The sequence below is a fragment of the Syngnathus floridae genome, chromosome 2 (genome assembly GCF_059516105.1).
Source record: "Syngnathus floridae isolate MCC-2025c chromosome 2, RoL_Sflo_1.0, whole genome shotgun sequence".
Taxonomy (NCBI): domain Eukaryota; kingdom Metazoa; phylum Chordata; class Actinopteri; order Syngnathiformes; family Syngnathidae; genus Syngnathus; species Syngnathus floridae.
In genome coordinates, this window is record NC_142414.1 from 13618974 (window position 1) to 13639167 (window position 20194).

General features: G+C 42.4%; 2 protein-coding genes and 3 long non-coding RNA genes across 9 annotated transcripts; 2 read left to right on the forward strand and 3 right to left on the reverse strand.

The window, feature by feature from the left end:
- The first annotated feature begins 681 nt into the window (after positions 1-681).
- kdm5bb (lysine demethylase 5Bb) lies at positions 682-12465 on the forward strand. 3 transcript variants are annotated; one of them, XM_088369208.1, is made up of 28 exons: positions 682-1029; positions 2221-2298; positions 2558-2680; positions 2760-2930; positions 3123-3179; positions 4229-4384; positions 4744-4837; positions 4920-5038; positions 5301-5459; positions 5537-5656; positions 5738-5896; positions 6005-6186; positions 6302-6464; positions 6540-6659; positions 6795-6989; positions 7075-7256; positions 7343-7467; positions 7613-7763; positions 7851-7965; positions 8058-8413; positions 9068-9206; positions 9286-9465; positions 9552-9713; positions 10274-10759; positions 10834-10918; positions 11013-11197; positions 11315-11566; positions 11642-12465. In XM_088369208.1, the coding sequence occupies exons 1-28, from the start codon at positions 874-876 to the stop codon at positions 11777-11779; spliced, it is 4608 nt and encodes a 1535-aa protein (XP_088225334.1). In that variant the 5' UTR covers positions 682-873; the 3' UTR covers positions 11780-12465. The 3 variants fall into 3 exon arrangements, with proteins under 3 accessions (XP_088225334.1, XP_088225335.1, XP_088225336.1); XM_088369210.1 differs by lacking the exon at positions 682-1029 and adding an exon at positions 1777-1842; XM_088369209.1 differs by lacking the exon at positions 3123-3179.
- LOC148401932 (uncharacterized) lies at positions 1829-5921 on the reverse strand. 2 transcript variants are annotated; one of them, XR_015857152.1, is made up of 4 exons: positions 5749-5921; positions 5280-5472; positions 4719-4876; positions 1829-2004 (listed from the first exon to the last, which is right to left on the reverse strand). It is a non-coding gene; the product is annotated as an uncharacterized LOC148401932 (long non-coding RNA). The 2 variants fall into 2 exon arrangements; XR_015857151.1 differs by lacking the exon at positions 1829-2004 and having other exon boundaries at positions 3454-4876; positions 5749-5920.
- Positions 6018-8534, reverse strand: LOC148401933 (uncharacterized). The gene is made up of 3 exons (XR_015857153.1): positions 7531-8534; positions 6768-7451; positions 6018-6479 (listed from the first exon to the last, which is right to left on the reverse strand). It is a non-coding gene; the product is annotated as an uncharacterized LOC148401933 (long non-coding RNA).
- Positions 11199-13279, reverse strand: LOC148401934 (uncharacterized). The gene is made up of 3 exons (XR_015857149.1): positions 13083-13279; positions 12717-12806; positions 11199-11552 (listed from the first exon to the last, which is right to left on the reverse strand). It is a non-coding gene; the product is annotated as an uncharacterized LOC148401934 (long non-coding RNA).
- A 615-nt stretch (positions 13280-13894) lies between these two features.
- rap1aa (RAP1A, member of RAS oncogene family a) lies at positions 13895-20094 on the forward strand. Of its 2 annotated transcripts, XM_088369218.1 has the most exons (9): positions 13895-14001; positions 14897-15014; positions 16249-16336; positions 16713-16781; positions 17235-17291; positions 17372-17512; positions 18148-18291; positions 18385-18517; positions 19037-20094. In XM_088369218.1, the coding sequence occupies exons 3-8, from the start codon at positions 16280-16282 to the stop codon at positions 18469-18471; spliced, it is 555 nt and encodes a 184-aa protein (XP_088225344.1). In that variant the 5' UTR covers positions 13895-14001; positions 14897-15014; positions 16249-16279; the 3' UTR covers positions 18472-18517; positions 19037-20094. The 2 variants fall into 2 exon arrangements, with proteins under 2 accessions (XP_088225344.1, XP_088225343.1); XM_088369217.1 differs by having other exon boundaries at positions 18385-20094.
- Positions 20095-20194: the final 100 nt, after the last annotated feature.

Below are 20194 nucleotides of genomic sequence, written 5' to 3' on the forward strand. Positions count from 1 at the left end.
CTGCCAGATAACTAAGAAGTTGTCCATTATTATACATTGTTATTATTAGAGCAGTAATAGCTTTAGAATGTGACGTAATGAAACGTGCCGGCGAGATCCACCAATGGCAGGGTCTATTTAGAAAAAGATAGGTCCGGCAACCCTTAAGGTGCCACCTGAAAAAAAATCGTCCGCGCGTGTGTAAACAGAAAACAACCCATATGAGGGAAATTATTTGACACACTTATGTTGGAAGTTTGCTTTTTCCACATCATGTCATGTCACAATTCAGTGAAAACAAACACTTAAGTCAATGTGGTTTTACAACTTAGCCCACAAACGGTAGTACTCGTCAACGCATTCACTTTTATGTATGGGGTGTAAAAAAACAGTAATTACAACCAATAATTGTTTGTCTTCATGAACAATACAAATCGGCAAATAATCTGAGCGAAAGCTTTTTCCTCAAATATATTGGTGAACGATGGAAATCCGGAAAGACACATTGAAGCCATCAATTTCATCAATCTTTGTTTGGACGCTGAAAAGCTACTTATTAAAAGAAACACTGTCATGTCCCCACTTTATGCTAATGGGGGTCATTTGAAGTTGTTTCAAGCGCAAAGCTTGAGGTCAACTCATGAGGATATTGGGAGCAAACTGGTGTCTAGTTTTTTGAGCGGACGTGCTCACTGCCTTGGAACATTCTCTTCACAGTGCGTGGATGTGTGTGCGTGTGGACGTGTGTATGTGTGTGTCAGCTGCCTCATCTCTGTTGATGTCGACTGGCTGCCACCGGGCCTGACGCTTAATAACGGAATAAAACACTCCCCCCCCAATCTCTCACGCGGAGCCCCCTTCCCCGACATCGTGACCTGACCCGTCCTGTTCGAAATGATGAGCCAGCCGCGACCGGGCGAGTTCAAGCCGCCTCCGGAGTGCCCGGTGTTCGAGCCCAGTTGGGAAGAATTTGCAGACCCATACGCTTTCATCAATAAGATCCGTCCCATCGCCGAGAAAACGGGCATCTGCAAAGTCCGTCCGCCTCAGGTGAGCTCAGGATGTTTAAGGACCCCTTTGAACGTGGATGCTCGTTTGGTCGCGATGCGTGTTGGAGATGAAGCAGCGAGGGATTTAAAGGGACTGCTCAACATGGCGGATGAAGCGGCTAGGTTCATTCTTTGTGCACCCAAGGCTCCCTGTTTCATTTTCGGCGTGGTCGGCGTCACGAGGGGTCCGCTTTCGGCCACCTCGGACGCTCGACGTGCTCTACGAGCGTGTCCCGAGTGGGATTGTGTTGTTGTTCGGCGTGTGTCAACAAAGCCTCGGCGCTGCGGCCACTGAGTGAGTCGTTGAGCTAAGAGGCTAATGCTAACTATCAGACGCTGTCATGATGTAGCACACGGTACTGTTGTCATAGGTGGATATGCGGAAGACATCCTTGTGCGATCTACGGGAAAAATAATCATAAAGCTTTTGTCCATTGTTTGGGCCCTAATTTCTGCGTGGATGGTCTGACGTTATTTGCTGAAGAGCATCGTGCGTGGACAGCGTGTCATGCAACACTTGTCATCAATTCACACCTCAATAAATGTTCATAACAAAGGTCATGTACAAATACGGTTCAGGCCATTGTTAATAATGATCTTAACAAAGTGATCGAATGGCAACACAAGTACTGCTGGTTATGTAAGTCGTGCATTAAGAAACAAGTTCTGCCTCTTAAAATTAAGCCAGGTTATCAAACCGAGATAATTGTGATTGCATTTTATTTTGATTTATGACTAGTGAAGGAAGAGCAACTGTCCATGCATGACTCAAGAGTCAGTTTTGTTGGCTGTAGTCCTCCATGTTGGCTTTGTGGTAAGCTGGCCTAGTGACTGAGTCTTCCATCTGGCCATTTTGTGTGCCAGTGGGGGGATGTATGCTTCTGACTTGTAACAAAAACTTGGGCCTCCCCTTTTGTGAGTGATCGTTCTTGTTGTTGACGCTTAGCTCGAAATCCTTCAAATTTGGCTTTTTCGTCTATGAGAAGTACAAATTGAGACAAGGGTGTTCCATGTGAAGGTTTTTTTTTGTGTTAAATTGGATATGTATCCTAAAAAATACAAATGTGCTGTTGTGAAGCGTGACTAATTTGAAAAGGAAAGTCAACAATCCAGAGACAGAAATAAATCAACTCTGACTCCCAACATATCAAGAAAAAGGCTCATATGCTGATACTGTTCTGTTGCTGTTTAGGGTTGGCACCCTCCATTTGCTTGCGATGTTGACAGACTTCATTTTGTTCCTCGGATCCAGAGGCTCAATGAACTGGAGGTGAGTGCAACATTTGTGCTGTTTATATCCCTTCCTCTCTTGAGTTATTACACTTGCACACATGAAAGTTAAGTAGTAATAATCTACACATCTGGGATCAAAAGTATTCCACGTGTTATGTCAGATAAACAAAATAGAGGTAAAGAATTGACATGTTTCATGGTGGATGGATGAATGACCAACACATTTTCTTTGCCTTCCTGTAAACGTCTGCCAATGTTAAATTAAATATTTAAATGATTGTTTTACCTCATTCCAGGCTCAGACAAGAGTTAAACTCAACTTTTTGGACCAGATTGCCAAATTCTGGGATTTGCAGGGATGTTCCCTGAAGATTCCCCACGTGGAGAGGAAGATTTTGGATTTGTACCAGCTAAACAAGGTTGGTGTCGTATAATGTGGCCAATTATAATTGTTTGAATTGCCTACCTTATCTTATCACAATCATGTCCCCATCACAGTTAGTAGCAGAGGAAGGCGGCTTCGACATTGTCTGTCGGGACAGACGTTGGACCAAGATTGCCATGCAGATGGGGTTTGCCCCTGGGAAAGCTGTTGGCTCACACTTGCGAGGGCATTATGAGAAAACACTCTACCCCTACAATCTCTTTCAAAGTGGCGCAAATCTGTTGGTAAGTAACACATCGGATCAGAATGACAACATTGTTCCTTCTCGAACTGATACAATACAGTATGCAACTTGTTTGATGTGATGACTTTTGTGGATGTCCTAAATGACAAGAGAGCTCATTATTGAATTGGTACCCCATGACCTCTTAGTTCGGGTCGCTCTAAACGGTTTAATCAACTGTCTCTTGCCTCAGACGCCAGAGGCAGCTTCCAAACTGATGCGTTTGGAGGCTGATCCTGAGCTCGAAAAGGTATGTATGTGTGCGCCACAGTGAATAATTAACGACATGCATGTTGATTTCTGGCTGGGTTTCATGCTGCTTTTCAAATATTGCTTGGGGAAACAATGTCTTTTCATAACTAGTTTGACTCTTTTAACTTACAAAACTGTATATTTATCTCGACTGAGGAGTTTACATTTATTTCAATAACATTATTTAGGAAAAAGACTTATAATGAGCCAGCCTAGCTTTATATGAATTATTTTCTATTGTTCCCCAACTTCAATGAGCCAAGGCACCCGCATAGCATTAGAAAAAATGTCAGAGGACACTCTCAAACAAAAATGTTACAAAATGTACAAATGCTAAACCGATAACCTCATCTCAATGATTTACTCTCATGTCAAATTGTACAAGAAGCCACAATTTATCCTTTAGTATGATTGGCAACAATTTCATTGTACTTTCTGCCATCAGGAGGAAAATCATGTTTGGTCTGCATCGCTGGCAGAGATATATTTGTATTTTGTTATAATTTTTGACCAACAAATTTAAATTAAATGACCTAATTGGGAATCAGTGTTTAATTTGTTTCTTTTCGTCACCTTGACACTGCTGCTTCATCTCAGATCTGACAGCTTCTGGATTTGCATGTTGCTCTATTGTTTCTCTTGCACGCGAACCACATCCTTCTTTTGGCCTTTCTCTTTTGACTGCTGAGGTTACATTTTATGTACACTGTTGCTGTCTATCCGACAGTCTGTCAACAACTTACTATTGGCACAGATCACTATTAATACCAAAACTGTTACATGGTTATGCTCAGCAGTTTTCATACATTCATCCTGGCCATGGATTTCATGTTAAATTTGGGGCTCATAGTTAATCTTTTCTCTTCACACTGAAATGAGTAGTGTAATGTGAATTTAAAGCAGATAGCTGCTGTGAACATTTACTTCACTTTAGCAGCAACAAAAGGCGCTTCTGTTAGTTTTCTGCTGAGTTATTTCAACTTAAGAACCCACATCTGTTCATTAACTGCTCAACGATCGTATTAACCTGCACGTTGTTTGCTTCAGTGTGTTCAAAAGCCTGTCCATCCCGAGGAAAGTGCCGAGAGTATGGCACAGGTTGACACCAAAGAGCACAAACTGCCGGAGCCACTTCAGAGGCAGCCCATCCAGACGCCCAATTCTTGCCCTAATGCTCGCAGAGGAAAACGCATGAAGTATGAGGTGGGGGTTGTTCACTAAAATACATATTTCTTATTTTTTCATATCTTGTAGCTTTTCTTCCTTTTGGAATTATAGCCTTAAAGTGTCATCTTGATTTCATAGCTTAAGGGAAGCGAGTTAGGTCACAAGTTTCTTTAATAGTTCCATTCAGCAGATAAATCCCTGTTTTTGAGGCTGTCGCTTGTGTAGCCACGTTTTTTCAGTTTATTTTGAAATTTATAATCCTTGTATTCTGCTGGGTTTTTTTTTTACATCATGGAAATCTATCTAGCATTTGAACAGTGTTGACTTGTTTTAGCCACCATATCGGCGACATTGAGTTGTTTCACATGACCTGCATTGTCACCTTTTCCCTGTAGTCTGTATGTGTGAAGACTGAACCAGGCGAGCCAGGCGAGAATCGTCCAAACTTGAGGAGGAGGATGGGCTCTTTTGTTGCCAAGCCGGAACCAGGTATGTTTCCAAATGACTTAACTGCTACAGTGCTTCGTTCTGAAACACACCAACTGATGTGTCACTCTTGGCTGTCTTACAGAAAAGGACATTCCCATTCAAGTAAAACTGGAACCAGTTGAAATCAAGGAACCAGTTATTGAGGAGGACAAATTCAAGCAACGCTACAGAAAATACCTCCCACCTCTTCCTCCGAATCCAGTAAGTACAAACGTTTACTCTTTGCAAATATTTGAATGTTCCTTCAGTTGAATGATCATCTGTTTGATTTCTCCAACAACATGAATTAATTGGAAGCATACAAAATAATGTAACCCAGCTAAAACAATGAAAAGGGATGTTACATTGAGACATTTGAAATAATATATTTTTTTCTAGCAGGTAGAAACCATAACAAATGATCAGGTCAGGGGAAATTTTTCAAATGAGTTAAATTACTCACACTACTTCCTTTATTGTCTAGGTGGATCTGGTGGTGTGTCTGGTTTGTGGCAGTGGGGGAGACGAAGACCGCTTGTTACTATGTGACGGTTGTGACGACAGCTACCATACTTTTTGCCTCATTCCCCCTCTGACTGACGTCCCCAGAGGAGATTGGAGGTGCCCCAAGTGTCTGGCTCAGGTGAGGATCATTGCTGCAAACAATAACACGGAATCAAACAAGTTCAAATATACTGAATATCATTGTGTCCTTTTTAGGAATGTAGCAAGCCTCATGAAGCGTTTGGCTTTGAGCAAGCTTACAGGGACTACTCCCTACGGGCTTTTGGGCAAATGGCAGATGCATTCAAATCCGATTATTTTAACATGCCAGTTCATGTAAGTCGAGCATGGTTTGTACAAAAATAAAAGAACAGTATGTCTTTCTGCAAACGTTCTGATTGTGCATATATCTTCCAGATGGTACCTACAGAGTTAGTGGAGAAAGAATTCTGGCGCTTGGTGGGAGCCATCGAGGAGGATGTTACTGTCGAATATGGAGCTGATATTGCATCAAAAGAGTTTGGGAGCGGATTCCCCATTCCCAATGGAAAATTTAAGGTTTCTCCTGCTGATGAAGTAAGCTGATCGCATTGTAGTGCACATCATCCAAAACAATAGACACAGAAGAAAACAAGGTCATTAATTGATGGGTATGCCTAATTGCATCTGTTGCCTCCTATGCAGAAATACCTCAAGTGTGGGTGGAACCTCAACAACATGGCAATGATGAATCCATCCGTCCTCACACACGTGACAGCGGACATCTGTGGAATGACATTGCCATGGCTTTACGTTGGCATGTGTTTCTCCTCCTTCTGTTGGCACATCGAGGACCACTGGAGCTACTCCATCAACTACCTCCACTGGTATAAAAAAAAAAAAAAAAAAAGAAAAATCCCAAGCAGTGATGCTTACGGACCTTTAGGTCTTTCCGTCACAAGAACAGAGAGCGGTCCATCAAATTGTTTATGTTTCTCCTAGGGGGGAGCCCAAAACCTGGTACGGAGCGCCCGGGTTTGCTGCAGAGCAGTTAGAAGACGTGATGAAGAAACTAGCCCCAGAACTGTTTGAGTCTCAGCCTGACCTCTTGCACCAGCTGGTCACCATCATGAATCCTAATACCCTGATGGCCCACGGTGTCCCGGTATGTATTGTCCACCTTGAACACAGCACAAATAACTTGATAAAATGCATCCTCATCTTCTTGGTTCTGCTTCAGATTTATAGAACAAATCAGTGCGCTGGAGAATTTGTCGTCACGTTTCCCAGAGCCTACCACAGTGGCTTCAATCAAGGCTTCAACTTTGCCGAGGCAGTCAACTTCTGCACGGTTGATTGGGTAAGCAGGGTTTGAGGGAATCTATTATGCTTTCATTGTAGTATTTAAGCGCAATGAGATGTTTTTGCACATGAGCTTGCCGTTTGCATTGGGGGCCTACACAACAACCTCGATTTCCTCTTTCTGTTACTCCAGATGTCTCTCGGTAGGCAATGTGTCAATCACTATCGCACGCTACACCGATACAATGTCTTCTCCCACGACGAGATGGTGTGCAACATGGCAGCAAAAGCAGAGACCCTCGATGTGGTTCTAGCATCTGCTGTCCATAAAGACATGGCCGTCATGATCATGGAAGAGCAGGAATTAAGGGAAAAAGTGTCAAAAATGGTGAGGTAGCAACAATCATTTTGTGCTGTCAAATCTGTCCTTCACTTCTAACCACTCACCAGTGGTTTGGCCCTCCCATTTAAAGGGCTTAGTGCAGTGGCAGGAGGCAAAATACGATCATCTGCAGGATGACGAGCGACAGTGCGCCAAGTGCCGGACCACCTGTTACCTGTCTGCCATCACCTGTCCCTGTAGCCCAGGAGTACTGGTCTGTCTGCATCACATCACTGACCTGTGCTCCTGCCCGGTTACCAACTACACACTGAAGTAAGTCCCACCGCCCGGGGATCAAGCTAATTTAAGATGAGTAAACAAGTGAATATTCAATTTTCACATTCAATGTCCTTGTATAGTTACAGATACACACTGGAGGAACTGTTGCCCATGATGAATGCCTCGAAGCAGCGTGCCGAACAGTATGATGCGTGGGCCTCACGTGTGTCAGAGACTCTGGAAGCTAAACTGGAAAAGAAGAAAGGTAAGCCAACAAGTGGAGAGAAAAACAAGCACAAAGTATTTAGCCAGTCCAAATCCAAAGTACCAGCAATGATGAACAACAACATGGAGCAATTTATGAGTGAAGGTCAGTGTTGTCCTGTGAGTGACGCGTCCTCCCTCCGCAGGCTTGCCAGTTTTTCGCACTCTCCTTGCTGAATCTGAGTCTGAAGGCTTCCCTGAAAACGACCTTCTGCGTCGGTTGCGTATGGTCACCCAAGATGCAGAGAGGTGCTCCTCAGTGGCACAGCAGCTGTTGAATGGGAAAAGGCAGACCAGGTATTTTGCAGAGAGAAGGCAGACCAAGTATTTTGCTGGTACATCAAATGTAAAGATGAGCTGGGAATGACTTGACTTGTTCTCCAGGTATCAATGTGGCGTCGGGAAATCCCGCAGCCAGTTGACCGTGGAGGAGCTTAGTTCGTTTGTGAGGCAGCTGTATAACCTCTCCTGCAGCCTCACTCAAGCCCCCTTGTTGAAGGTAGGCTCAAGTTGACAGAATCTGAACCGATCTGGCAAGTGAGAACATATCACAGCAGTTGGTGCTCAATACGTTTTGCCGTGTCTTTGAAGGAACTCTTGAATCGCATTGAAGACTTCCAGCAGCACAGTGAGAAGGTCCTGGCCGATGATGCTCCCAGCGTGGCTGAGATCCAGAGCCTGTTAAATGTCAGCTTTGACTTTGACGTGGACCTGCCTGAGCTGCCGCGCTTGAGGGAGCGACTAGAACAGGCCCGCTGGCTGGAGGGAGTGGAGCAAGCCAGCGTCCAGCCCGCAAGCCTGACTTTGGAAACCATGCGAAGACTCATCGACCAAGGCGTGGGCTTGGCACCTCACTCGTCCGTGGAGAAAGCCATGGCACAGCTTCAGGAGCTTTTGACGGTGTCGGAGCACTGGGAGGACAAGGCGAGCAGTCTTCTGAAAGCCAGGTGAAGGGGGCAGATCAAATGAACAGCTGTTCACAGGGGTGCAAAAAAACATTCCAATATATGGTGGCTTTATTTTTATAAGTGTACTTAACAATGTCTTTGTTGTACGAGTCATGTCTCCCTTTCTGCCCGAGTCTTTGCACTGATTGCATCTGAATGATTTCCTATTGCATCAGTGCACCTGATTTTGCTTCGTTTTAATTCCAGCTATAGTGCAAAAAGCTGTGGCTAGAATATTCAACCAGATCAACAAAAAGTGAGCATCCTGTTTAGTTTCGCCCTCATTCCACTGGTGCTGTTCAGCATTTCTTGTCACAAGTTGCTTTCAATAGCATGGCTGTTAGGAATGTGCATCTCTCCATCTTAACTAAGAGCTTAAACTCAACTGAAGTGATGTTCCTTGCCATTTGTAGTTGCAATGCTTAGTTCTCAATTTTCATCCTTTTTAGGTTTTGCAAAATTTTGATTCCCATGGGCAAACAGAGAACAACTCCAAAATTTTAATTACAGCAATTTAGGGTCCAGGACCTTTCAGACCTGTCACCGAACTGTGTGTGGACTGAAAACAACGCAACGACAGCTCTCATAATTGATTTTAGATATCACGGTCTAGTTTTTTTTTTTACTTACATTGTGTACTCTTTTCCCCATCAGACCGCCTCACTCCATTGAGACCCTGAGTGCTGCAGCCGAGGAGGTTTCTGGCATCTCCTCTCACCTCCCTAACTGCCTCCTTCTGAAAGACACCATCCGAAAAGCTCTAGAGTGGCTTCAGGAAGCCGAGGAGCTCCAGGTCAATACACGCTTGACACTTGGGCTGCGTGCTTTCACATTCCGGTGTGTGTTTAACCCACAACCATGTTATTTTGCAGGCTAATGACCGCGTACTTATGTTGGATGACCTATCTGACATGGTGCTACGAGGCCAAGCCATTCAAGTCCATCTGGAGCCCTTAGACAGACTTGAGACTTTAATGGCAGAAGTACAAGAGTGGAAAGAATCTGCTGCTTCCATTTTCCTTCAAAAAGACACAGGCCGTACCCTGCTTGAGGTGACCCACCCCCCTCAAACCCATCCACCAAATTATTACAGCCCTGAAGATAATGTGACGACTCACTGTTGCGTTTTTCATTCCAGGCTTTGTGTCCAAGATGTGAGGTTGGAAATGAAGATTCTCCCAAGAGGAAGGCCAAAAAAGGGAAGGAATCATCGAAGAGTAACAAGAAGAAAACTCTCAGGCTCAACACTGTCAGTGATGTGGAGAAAGCGCTTTCAGAGGCCAAAGATTCTGCCTCTGTCGTAAGTGCTTGTCAATTAAGAAACTTAATCGTGAATGTAGTCATATTACGAGTGTGGAAAATATATGAATTTCATATTCCCAAACAGTGTCCTGCTCTTTAACAGTCACGCTGCCTTCCTTTAATCATAAAAAAAAAACAAAAAAAAACGTTTTGCCACAAATTAACTACTATGTCAGGGGGTCACCAACATGTCCCTAAGAAGCACATGATTGGCCCAGAGGCCTGGTCAGAAAATAGCTCACACGTGAGGAATGTTGGCGAAGTGATCATTTGAAAATGGAAGCATTTGCAGAGATTTATGGAAATTTTGTGTTTATTGATGTCTTAGCTTGTTAAATCATTGTGAGAACTCCTTGATAAGGTCACTGTTCACATATTGTTAATCACAGCATACATCTGAAAGTAATTTTAGAAACATTGTCTCTTAGCCTCCGGCATGAATTGTAGGTCTCAATTTTAAAAATTTTAGTGACCTCCACACTGATTAATCCTCCCTGTCGTAATTTTTTTCCTCAGCAATTCTGTCGGGCTAAAGTCTGTCTCAATATTCCTCTTTAGAATGAGACTCTGGAGGCGCTGCGGGTCAGGGAGATGGAGGCCTTCTGTCATCTGAGAGTAGCAAATGAGTCAAAGCTCCTCCCCACTGCCGACTGCACCGACTTGAAAGTGTGCGTCTGTCAGAAGGCGCTGATGGGAGCGATGCTGCAGTGTGAACTCTGCAGGGACGCGTTTCACAGCGTTTGTGTCAGGGACCAATCAGATCTCAGCGAGACACCGCCGTGGCTGTGTCCCCAGTGCCAGAGATCCAGAAAACCGCCACTGAACAAAGTTCAGCCTCTGCTCGCATCCCTGAGGCGAATCAGGGTTCGACTGCCCGAGGGGGACGCGCTGCACCACCTGGTTGAGAGGACAGTTAACTGGCAACATCGCGCACAGCAGATTCTACAGTCTTGCCATTTGACAGAACTGGAAAATGGAGCCCAAACACCCCCAATTCTGACCCGTTGTGCATCAGACCCCTCCGACACTTACGCTAACTCTCAGGTCATTCATTATCGCCTTTTTTGTCTCGATTTTGGTGGCTGAACAAAGATAGTCATTTGGATATTTTCACGCAGGCCCCGTTTTTAACTCCAGAGTGGAACAAGACAAATCAAGCTCAGACTGTCTTTTATACCGAGCAGAGATGCATTCCGCTGCAAGGTCAGTCCTTCTCTCCCATGAAGATTGGATTTTTTTTAAAGGGAAAACTTGTAAATTTGAAAAACTTGTTTGATGCTATGCATTTATCTGACAGGCTTGAATCAGGATCTGGAGGAGCTGATGGTGGAAGGTCTCCTCCTGCAGGTATCACTGCCAGAAGTCCAGACCCTACACCATGTTTTATTGGACAGAGCCACGAGCCAACACACAGTGTCTCCAGCGCGGGACGACACCAACAAACATGTTCAGTTTCACTCTCAGGGAAAAAAACTTAACCAGGTAAATTCATACCTAGTGTTTATTATTTTTTTTTTCAAAATCAAAAACGGACAAAAAGAAAGAGTACATGAATTTTCTTGAAAAAGAAATGCTTTTCTAATTTGCTCTCTTTTTTAGGATACTAATGGGAGGGATTCTCTAATGGTGCCAGAGAAGAAAGCAAAAAGGCATTTGGCTGTCAACAGAGAGCGCAGGGCAAGGGACAGAAAACATTCCCACAAAAGACAGAAGATAAACCAAAAGGAATTACAGCGCAGGCCAACCTCCAACTCGTCCTCGCCGCGTTCCGATATCTCACAGTCTGACGAGTCTGATGAGGACATGGCCGTGTGTCCCGCGGAGAGATGCCAGCTTCCTGAGGGAAATGAGGTGGGAATTAAGTCTTGAAATCAAGGAATGCATCAAAAAGGACGGTATGATAAGTGTCCCACTGTCTTGCTGCAGGTGGACTGGGTCCAGTGCGACGGCAGCTGCAACCAGTGGTTTCACCAAGTGTGCGTTGGCGTTACGACTGAAATGGCGGAGAAGGAGGACTACATTTGTGTCCAATGTGCACTGAGCAACTCATGCATGACGGAATAAAGAGACCCTCCTAAATGACGGTTGTTTGGGGTACCACCGGTTTCGCCCTCACCTTTGGCCCGTTTGTCCAGCCCTTTTGTAACGATGGTGCTATCTTCTCTCTCTCTCACTTGTCCAGAACTATAATTGTTTAGTTATTTTTTTTGTATTTTTACATGCATAATATATATATATTTACTTATAAATTGTGGCGGTCAAAATGACAAAAAAAAAAGCAGGATGTAATGTGTATTGCATGGATGCCATTACATGGATGTAAAACACTTCAAACACACCCAGTTAAGGTTTAAATGGTTGATCCGGGCTTAATATTTTCTTCTTTCGAACCTCATTGCATGCCTAGCAAGATTTTATGACATTGGAGCCAAGGTTTTATTCCTGTCCCCTCCCTTTTTAGTCAAGTGTTTAGTACATGCATCTTAATATAATTGCCATTTTTTTGTAGAATAGTTTTATTTATCTGAGCAATAATTTCTGTCCAATTTGACAAATGGATCTCCGGGGGATTGTTGCTGTCATAGCTATGTTGTGATGTACAGAAGGGGGACTCTGTGCAGCTGCAGCAGTGGGGTGAAAGTAAAGATCATCTGCTCACATGTACAGATGGCAGTGTGTAACTTGGTATAGGATACTTGGTGTGGAATTGGCATAGTTTATATTGTGGAATAAATTCATTTTGTTCTATGGATACGTCTCTATTTGATACAACATTGATCAGTTAGGTGTTGTACTGTCACTATGGCAAAAACAATATATGATTTTTTATGGCAAGTTGACAGATTGCATTCACATCGTCGATTCATTGCGAAGCCGAGAGTCACGGAAGAGAGAATGAATGATGAATAAGGAAAAAAAAAAAAAAGTTTTGTTGGGACGTGACTGATTCCACATCATACTATCAACCAGCAGTGGGCAGTATTTCCCTACAATACTGTACCTGGCAAGTGTATTTTAACGTCATGGGTTTCCACACTTGAAAAGGAAGGACTTGACCAGACTGGGAGCGAAACAATCAAGGTGGAAAAACCTTTAAAACACACACAAAAAATGGATGAGTTTAAACAAACCGTACAATTTTCTTCCAAGTAAAACAATGCAGCTTGGTGTTCTTTAACACATAAACCAATAAACAATGTAGATAAAGTTCAGTTCTTTTTCCTGAAAGAAAGAAAGAAAGAAAGAATCGGTCTTGAACATTAGGTTATCCTTTCAAACAAAAGTCAATATACAACTTAATGCTTGTAATGCAGTCAGTGCTCTAAATGGTTAACGAAATGAGTCCAGTTGAGAACTGTGAGCTCACCAGTAGTCCCTTTGGTCTCCACTTCCCATGAGTTTTTCTCCTTTCTCCGTGGAGCTCAGTACGGTTCGCTGCTACTGCTGTTTTTCTCGCTGATCGAAAGGATTGTGTTGTTTGCTCCTGCTGCTGCTGCTCACTGGACCAGAAGATCGGGTTGTTTGCTGCTTATGAACCCTGGTGTGTGCGCGCTCCCATTCAGGATGAATTGCGCTCAGCTGTTGAGGCGCTCTGAGGAGCTTCACTGCGTGCTGCGCGTTCACGTCGTACACCTGCAGTGCCCCCTTGTGGTCACATGCACCCACACACAGGTGCGCATCTCCCAGGTCGCCTCAACAGTACTGACATTGATGTTCTTTTTCCATGCCTATCTTCTGCATCCTCTCCATCTCTTTCCTCACTCATAGCGTCGCTAGGTGCTGCACTGTGCTCATCAAAAATATTTTCTGCCACTCCAGACTTCCTCATGCACTGCCACAGTTCCTCTTAGTTTCCTCTACCATAGTCTTTCTCTAAATCTGGTCCTCTTAGATTAGTCTCTAAATCAGGAGTCACCAACTCCGATCGTCGAGGTCCCCTATCCACAATGTTTTTGGATGTCACCGTTCTGCATACTGCCCCATTCATTCAGATCATATCTATAAAGCACTGACACAAAATCTATTAATTCTTCACAATTCTAATCACTGCTTTTGAACTTAGTTAGCTCCTGTCCGTTGAGCTTGACATTGAAAATGAATTCAAGAAAGTGAAAAATGAAAAGTGCTATAGCAGAAATTTAAATAAGCGCCTGAACATGAAGCGTTGTGATTGGGTCATTTTGAGCCAATCAACGGCCGCCGTCTCGATTCTTCCGCACATTTGCCCAGCCAGTATGATTTAGGGCAGCAGTAGGCACATTCATAAATACACTTAGCAGAATACGGTGAGTGTTTGGGGGAGCTTCTGTGTTAATATTCATGTATCCAGCTTTCATCTTAAGTTTTTTTTTTCCCAAAGCGAGTTGAAGTCCATCGAGACAGAAAAACGAGCCTTCTCGATCACAGGGGAGCAATTCGTAGCATACTGGGTCGCGGGGTTGCTAATGTCAAGCTAATGATTAACTATAGTTATCGGCGATGCAAATAGCCTACGGCAAGTGATTCTGTGTTGTGTTTTGTCGCCGTATTTTCCACATTCACGCAAGGCCACTGTCATGAAAAGCGCAGCTTGTTGCTTGCTTAGCTTCCTCAAAAGTCCTCCGGAGGTGCTGGCGTAACTTGATTTTATTTAGTGATCAATTATTGTTTGCACTGTCGTTGTGGTCGTACCGTTGCTATACGTGAAGCTTTTTGTTACTACTGCAGCTGTTGTAAAATGCGCTGTATAAATAACTTGGTTTTGTATTGATTTGTACCTTCATTTGTCGTCAATGACAAGCTAGTATGGTAACTAAACTTTTTTTTTTCTTTAGTAACAACCCACGATTTTTTTTCTCCCTCACTTGGTGGTGATTAACAGGCACTTTTTGCTGTCATGCTGACAGTCGCCGATTCTTGCATGGGTCTTTTGTACGCTGGGCATGTATAGGGAAACAAATATCCACACCCTTCCTTTTTGAGAACGGCTTCTCTGAAATATGACGTCCAGTTTATTGTTGCAGTTCCAGTACCGCCCCTAGTTTCACTCCTGAAATAGGGATTTTACCGCGTTAGCCATGATTCAGAAAGGTAGTGTCTAACAGTATCTTGAGTTTGACTCCATTCAAATCATAACAATCCAATCAATACAATAAGTTCATTGTTGCTTCGCGTTAATAAATCTTCCCTTTCTGTGATGAGGTGGGACTGCCAGTTTTGAGCTTTGTGGCCCCTGCGCGGACCCTCAGCACCTGCCACTGTGCACCGAAGGCTCTCCCAGATGTAGAGGGACTTGACATCTGCAGCTGCTGTCTACACAGTAAGTTAATTTATTCCCCACACACGCCTGCGCTTTCAATTCATTTCCATTCTTTGTATATACATATTATACAATGAAATTCTGTGTAGGCGTTCATTGGTGCGGCACTGTGAAAATGTTGAACTTGGAAGAGTTGTCACTGTAATGTTTTTTTGTTCATTGCTTGCATGCATCTCAGAGCAAGCCATTCTGGAAGGTCTTCTTTTTTTATTCTATCGTAGCCATCTTGGAAATTTACACGCCGTTGATGGCAATCATGAACTTGTTTTAATATGGTATTTTGATGACTTGTTAGCTGATCTACCACCGTGATACTGGCAGAAAATTTCTCTGTTTGGCGGAATTGACCGAGCTGTCTGCAAGGCTACTAATTTTTTCTTTTTTTTAGGGGCGGTGAGTCTGACATTCTATACTACTATTACGACGATAAATAAAGTTGTCGTTAGTACTTTATCTTCTTCCATTTTAGGCAGCTGGCTAAGATAAACTTGAATACTGTACTTGAAAATACACCTCTGCAAACTTGATGGTTGATTATGTGAGCAGCAAGCATGACATGATTCTGTTTAGTTTACGCCTTGTAACCAAAGCGCTCTTGTGGACTCTCAGTTCTCACTTCTCTCATGCATTATTTGAATGTCATGGTGGTGCCTGCAGCCTCTGATCTCCATTTTTTCATTTTGTACATGCCCTCGAGTCGAGTGATCACAATGGCCCATTGTTGAGCTGTCCGTGTGGGCCTGTGCTAGCATATCGTACGTCACTCTTCGAATTGCAAATGCTGCCCAAGTGGGACAGAGTGTTTTTTGTATTGTTTGTCTCCACTTTTGACAAAGGTCCCAAACACCAGGAACAATTAATATGTGTAGATAGGCTAAGAAATTACTTTGAAGTGTCTTATTCTCTTTTATTGACATTTGTGCCATAATTGCTATCTAGGAAATGTTGCTCCCAGACGAATCTATGTGATATTAGTATTTTTAATATTTGACCCTCGAGTGAATTATTTTGCCACTTTGTTGTCTGGGTATTTCTCAGAGAATAGAGGATTAGGGGTGGGAAAAATATATTAGAATTGAAGGGGACATAAATAATACATTTCTAATATTACTAGACTGATATGAGGTGTTACACAGCAAACATTAATCCTCATTAATTATTAATTATTATAATTATAATAGATTTGCGTTGACCCGAAGTGTGCTTTACTCTGACCGACTTTGTCTTTTCACAGATCCTTGAGGTATCCGGTGAAGTTGCCCATCATGCGCGAGTACAAGCTAGTAGTGCTGGGTTCAGGAGGCGTGGGAAAATCTGCACTGGTGAGAGGGGTCAATGGTGTCTTATTTGACTGCTTGAATAAAGTGTTATTTGTTTTTGAACAAAGTGTAAAGAGCCTAACAATATTTTTCACTGAAAGCTCTCCCATGTAATTCATTCCAGTCAAACAAAAAAGCACTTTGTGTTTCAAACTGAAGTGGAATGCCCTATTCTATTTATATGTTGTTATTCTTGTTATATTTAGGAATCAAAATAATTGATTGTCCACTGAACATCTTTGACTTTTCATAAACTTGATTAAAAATGGACGCAATACCAATAAGACAGGACAAAGAACTATCTTTGACCGTGACGTTAATCTCTTTGGTATTGATGTGATGATGTAATCATGACTGATTTATGTTCAATCCACTCCAGACAGTCCAGTTTGTGCAAGGAATTTTTGTGGAGAAGTACGACCCTACAATTGAAGACTCTTACAGAAAGGTAAACTCTCTCTGTTATGTCTATGTATAAACAATTATACATATGGTTTCTTTTTTGACTATACAAATCAAGGACCATAAATTATATTTTATTTCATCATTTAAAACTTAAATTAAAAATAGATTAAAATGAATAATTAATAATAATAATAATAATAAATAAAAATAAATTAAAAATGTTCAATCATGGTATAACTTCAGAAAATTGTTGATTGGAGCGGTGATTGGTTGTGATCAAACAGCAAGTGGCAAAATGGCCACCCTTTGCGGTGGCTAAAAAGGTGAATTTTACCTGTTGAATTCATATTAAACCAATGAAAAACTAGTTGGGTTGCACAGAACATATTACTAAGACAATTTTGGGGTTGCCTTCCCCTTAAATATTGACCTATAAATAGATTTCTAAATGCCGTTTTGTACATAATGGAGACCACTGCCAATTTTTCTTCTGCAGCAAGTGGAAGTTGACGGGCAGCAATGCATGTTGGAGATCTTGGACACAGCCGGAACAGTATGTGGAGCCAGACCCACGCGCTTCACAAAAGGAAATCAAGCAAGTGTGGTGACGTATGTGTGTGTTTGCCATTGTAGGAGCAGTTCACGGCCATGAGGGACCTCTATATGAAGAACGGGCAGGGGTTCGCTCTGGTCTACTCCATCACGGCACAGTCGACGTTTAATGACCTGCAAGACCTCCGGGAACAAATCCTGCGAGTGAAAGACACTGAGGACGTGAGTGGAATGCATCAAGTCGTATTTAACATGTCGTTGTCGCTACCACTGTAGCTACATTTAGGGGGTGATGGCAAGTCGAAGAAACTGTAAGGTAAACATGGATTGTGATGACACTTTTATCTGGCTGTAAATTAGGCTCTGCAAAATGGAAGAAGGGCAACAATGAAAGTGACTGAGCTAATGCATAACATCCGCCCTCACTTATTTAAGAGTGCAGCGTGACAAGAAGTGATGGTGTGATAATGTATCACTTCCTGCCACTTGTAGTTCAGAACTAAAATGTTTTGATGCATAGGCTATATTTCAATGAAATGTCCTTTACTATAACACGTATTGGTGCTCAATCAGGGAGTACCAAAATAAACGTGTACCTGGTCTGGAAAAAAAAAAAAACTCTAGTAATATATATCACATGAAATACAGCCTTTATGTACTCCTTCTGCCTCAATGCAAATTCATTTTGTTTACAGATATTGGGAAAGAGAGTGCTTCCTCTAGGAACACTGTACCTTTTTAAAAACCTCAATGTAAACTTGATCCTAAATAATTTAACTGAGTAAAATGAACCATCTAACTGCTCTATGGAATATCTTGAATTGACCCTCCTATTTAAGGAAATGTGTCGGAAACAGGTCCCCATGATCTTGGTGGGGAATAAGTGCGACCTGGAGGATGAGCGTGTAGTGGGCAAGGAACAGGGTCAGAACTTGGCCCGCCAGTGGAGCAACTGTGCCTTTTTAGAGACGTCAGCCAAGTCAAAGATCAATGTGAATGAAGTAAGTTTCTCTGCAGCATACAGACATTGTAACGATGGACTTGTCGGCGACTTTGACTTCATTTCCTACTCGCTTAACTTCCTATGCTTTTAGATTTTCTACGACCTGGTGCGACAAATCAACAGAAAAACACCAATGGAAAAGAAGCCAAAAAAGAAGAAGGACTGTACGCTTCTCTAAATGCGCCTTCACACGTACACTTTCACAAAGATGGGCTCTAGGCCAGGTTGAGTGGCTGTTGAGATATCACTCATGCACGTTGGTCACGACAGTGGACAGCTATAATTCAAAAGGTGTCGTATATGTGTGAGTTTCTTGATGTCAGAGTTGCACATCATCTCCACTGTGGATTAGTTTCTCATTCTCTACACTCCCACCCACTGCTCAGTTAGTTATTCTAAGTGCCGGAACAGTCCATTTCCTTACTTCTGTTTGGGAGACAGGAAAATATGTGGACATCATTCAAGTTTTTCCTCATGACCACTAAATTGTGCAGTGTGTGGCACTATGACGAATTAGCCTTCCTTGTTGTGATACATGTGCAACTTTGACATCATTCGCATAAAACCAGCGTCCAAATGAAAACCAGAGGTGGACAAAAAATGTAGCTGTTAAACAAACACCCACGTTCTCCATTGGTTTAAGTGGGACGGAGGCTTTACTGTCCAAACCTCCGCCTTGAAAGATCTGTTGCCATCAGAACCCCAGAGGCCACCCAGCGCCATCTTGTGCTGTGTCCTCCTAGGGTTCCTGATTGATACTGCAGCACTTCAAGGAGGCTTTCAGGCAGTCTTTGTATCATTTGCATTGACCCCTCTGCCAGTGCTTGCCTGCCTTGCTGAGAAATGCCTTTTTTTGGGAGGGGAGTCATTTGTCTGTGGTATGTGACAGGTCCTATGGCCATAAAGAGTAAAAGAAATATATATATAGAGTGCTATTTTCCTATTATTTTTTTTGAACAGATTGCAATTACTTCCATACAATAATCAATTGTTTTGAGCACACTTAATTTAATTTGAATCTCATTGAAATCCAAATCAATGTGTTTTTTCTTGACATGTTTTCTTGAAAGAATGGGACTACTTATATTTGAGGAGAACAGTAAGCCTCCATCCAGTGAACACCATCACATTTCTTGACCAATCACATTCGAGTATGTTGTTTAGCTTTTCTTTGTGTCTCACAAATGGCTAAATGAATTATTTACCTTGTCTTTCATGTTAAGATGAGCTGTCTGTTAGTGGGCCTTACTTACATTCCAAGTCCTCTCTGAAAGATTGCAGGAGTCCCCCCTCACATGTTTGGGGAATCCTATTCTTTAATGTTTTTTTTTTTTTTTTTTTTTTTTTAATAATGGACTAAGTTTTTTTTTGTTTTTGTTTTTTTAAATGTCTCAAAGTGTCATCATGGATGTTTTTATGGATAAGAGAGTCGTGTTTAAGAGAACATTTGAAATCCCAAAGTCCATCTTATTAAATGTTGGCCTTCTTGCATTTATGCACTAACAGCGGTAAAGATGACGCATACTGATCTTGACTTACAACTCTTCCACTTTGATAATAATATATTTCGCAAGTGACTTGGTTTTATATTGAGCTACAAGCCTTCCGTGTTCCACCTAATATAGTCAACTTCTGTTTTGCATAATAAAGCTGAGGATTTTAATGTTTTATTGACTGTTTGGGTGGGGGAGTAGGTGCCTCTGTTTTGTGTTCTGAAAATGAAATGAAATTGTACTAAATCACTTTAAATAGTGCTTCTTCTTTCTCTTTTTTGAAATGATTAAAATTGAGTACATTTTAATTTGTTCCTATGTTTCCTGATGTTCATAAAGTGCTTGTTTTTTACTGTGTGGTCAATATATTCAACATATTATCCATCAATTATCTAAACCGCTGATCCT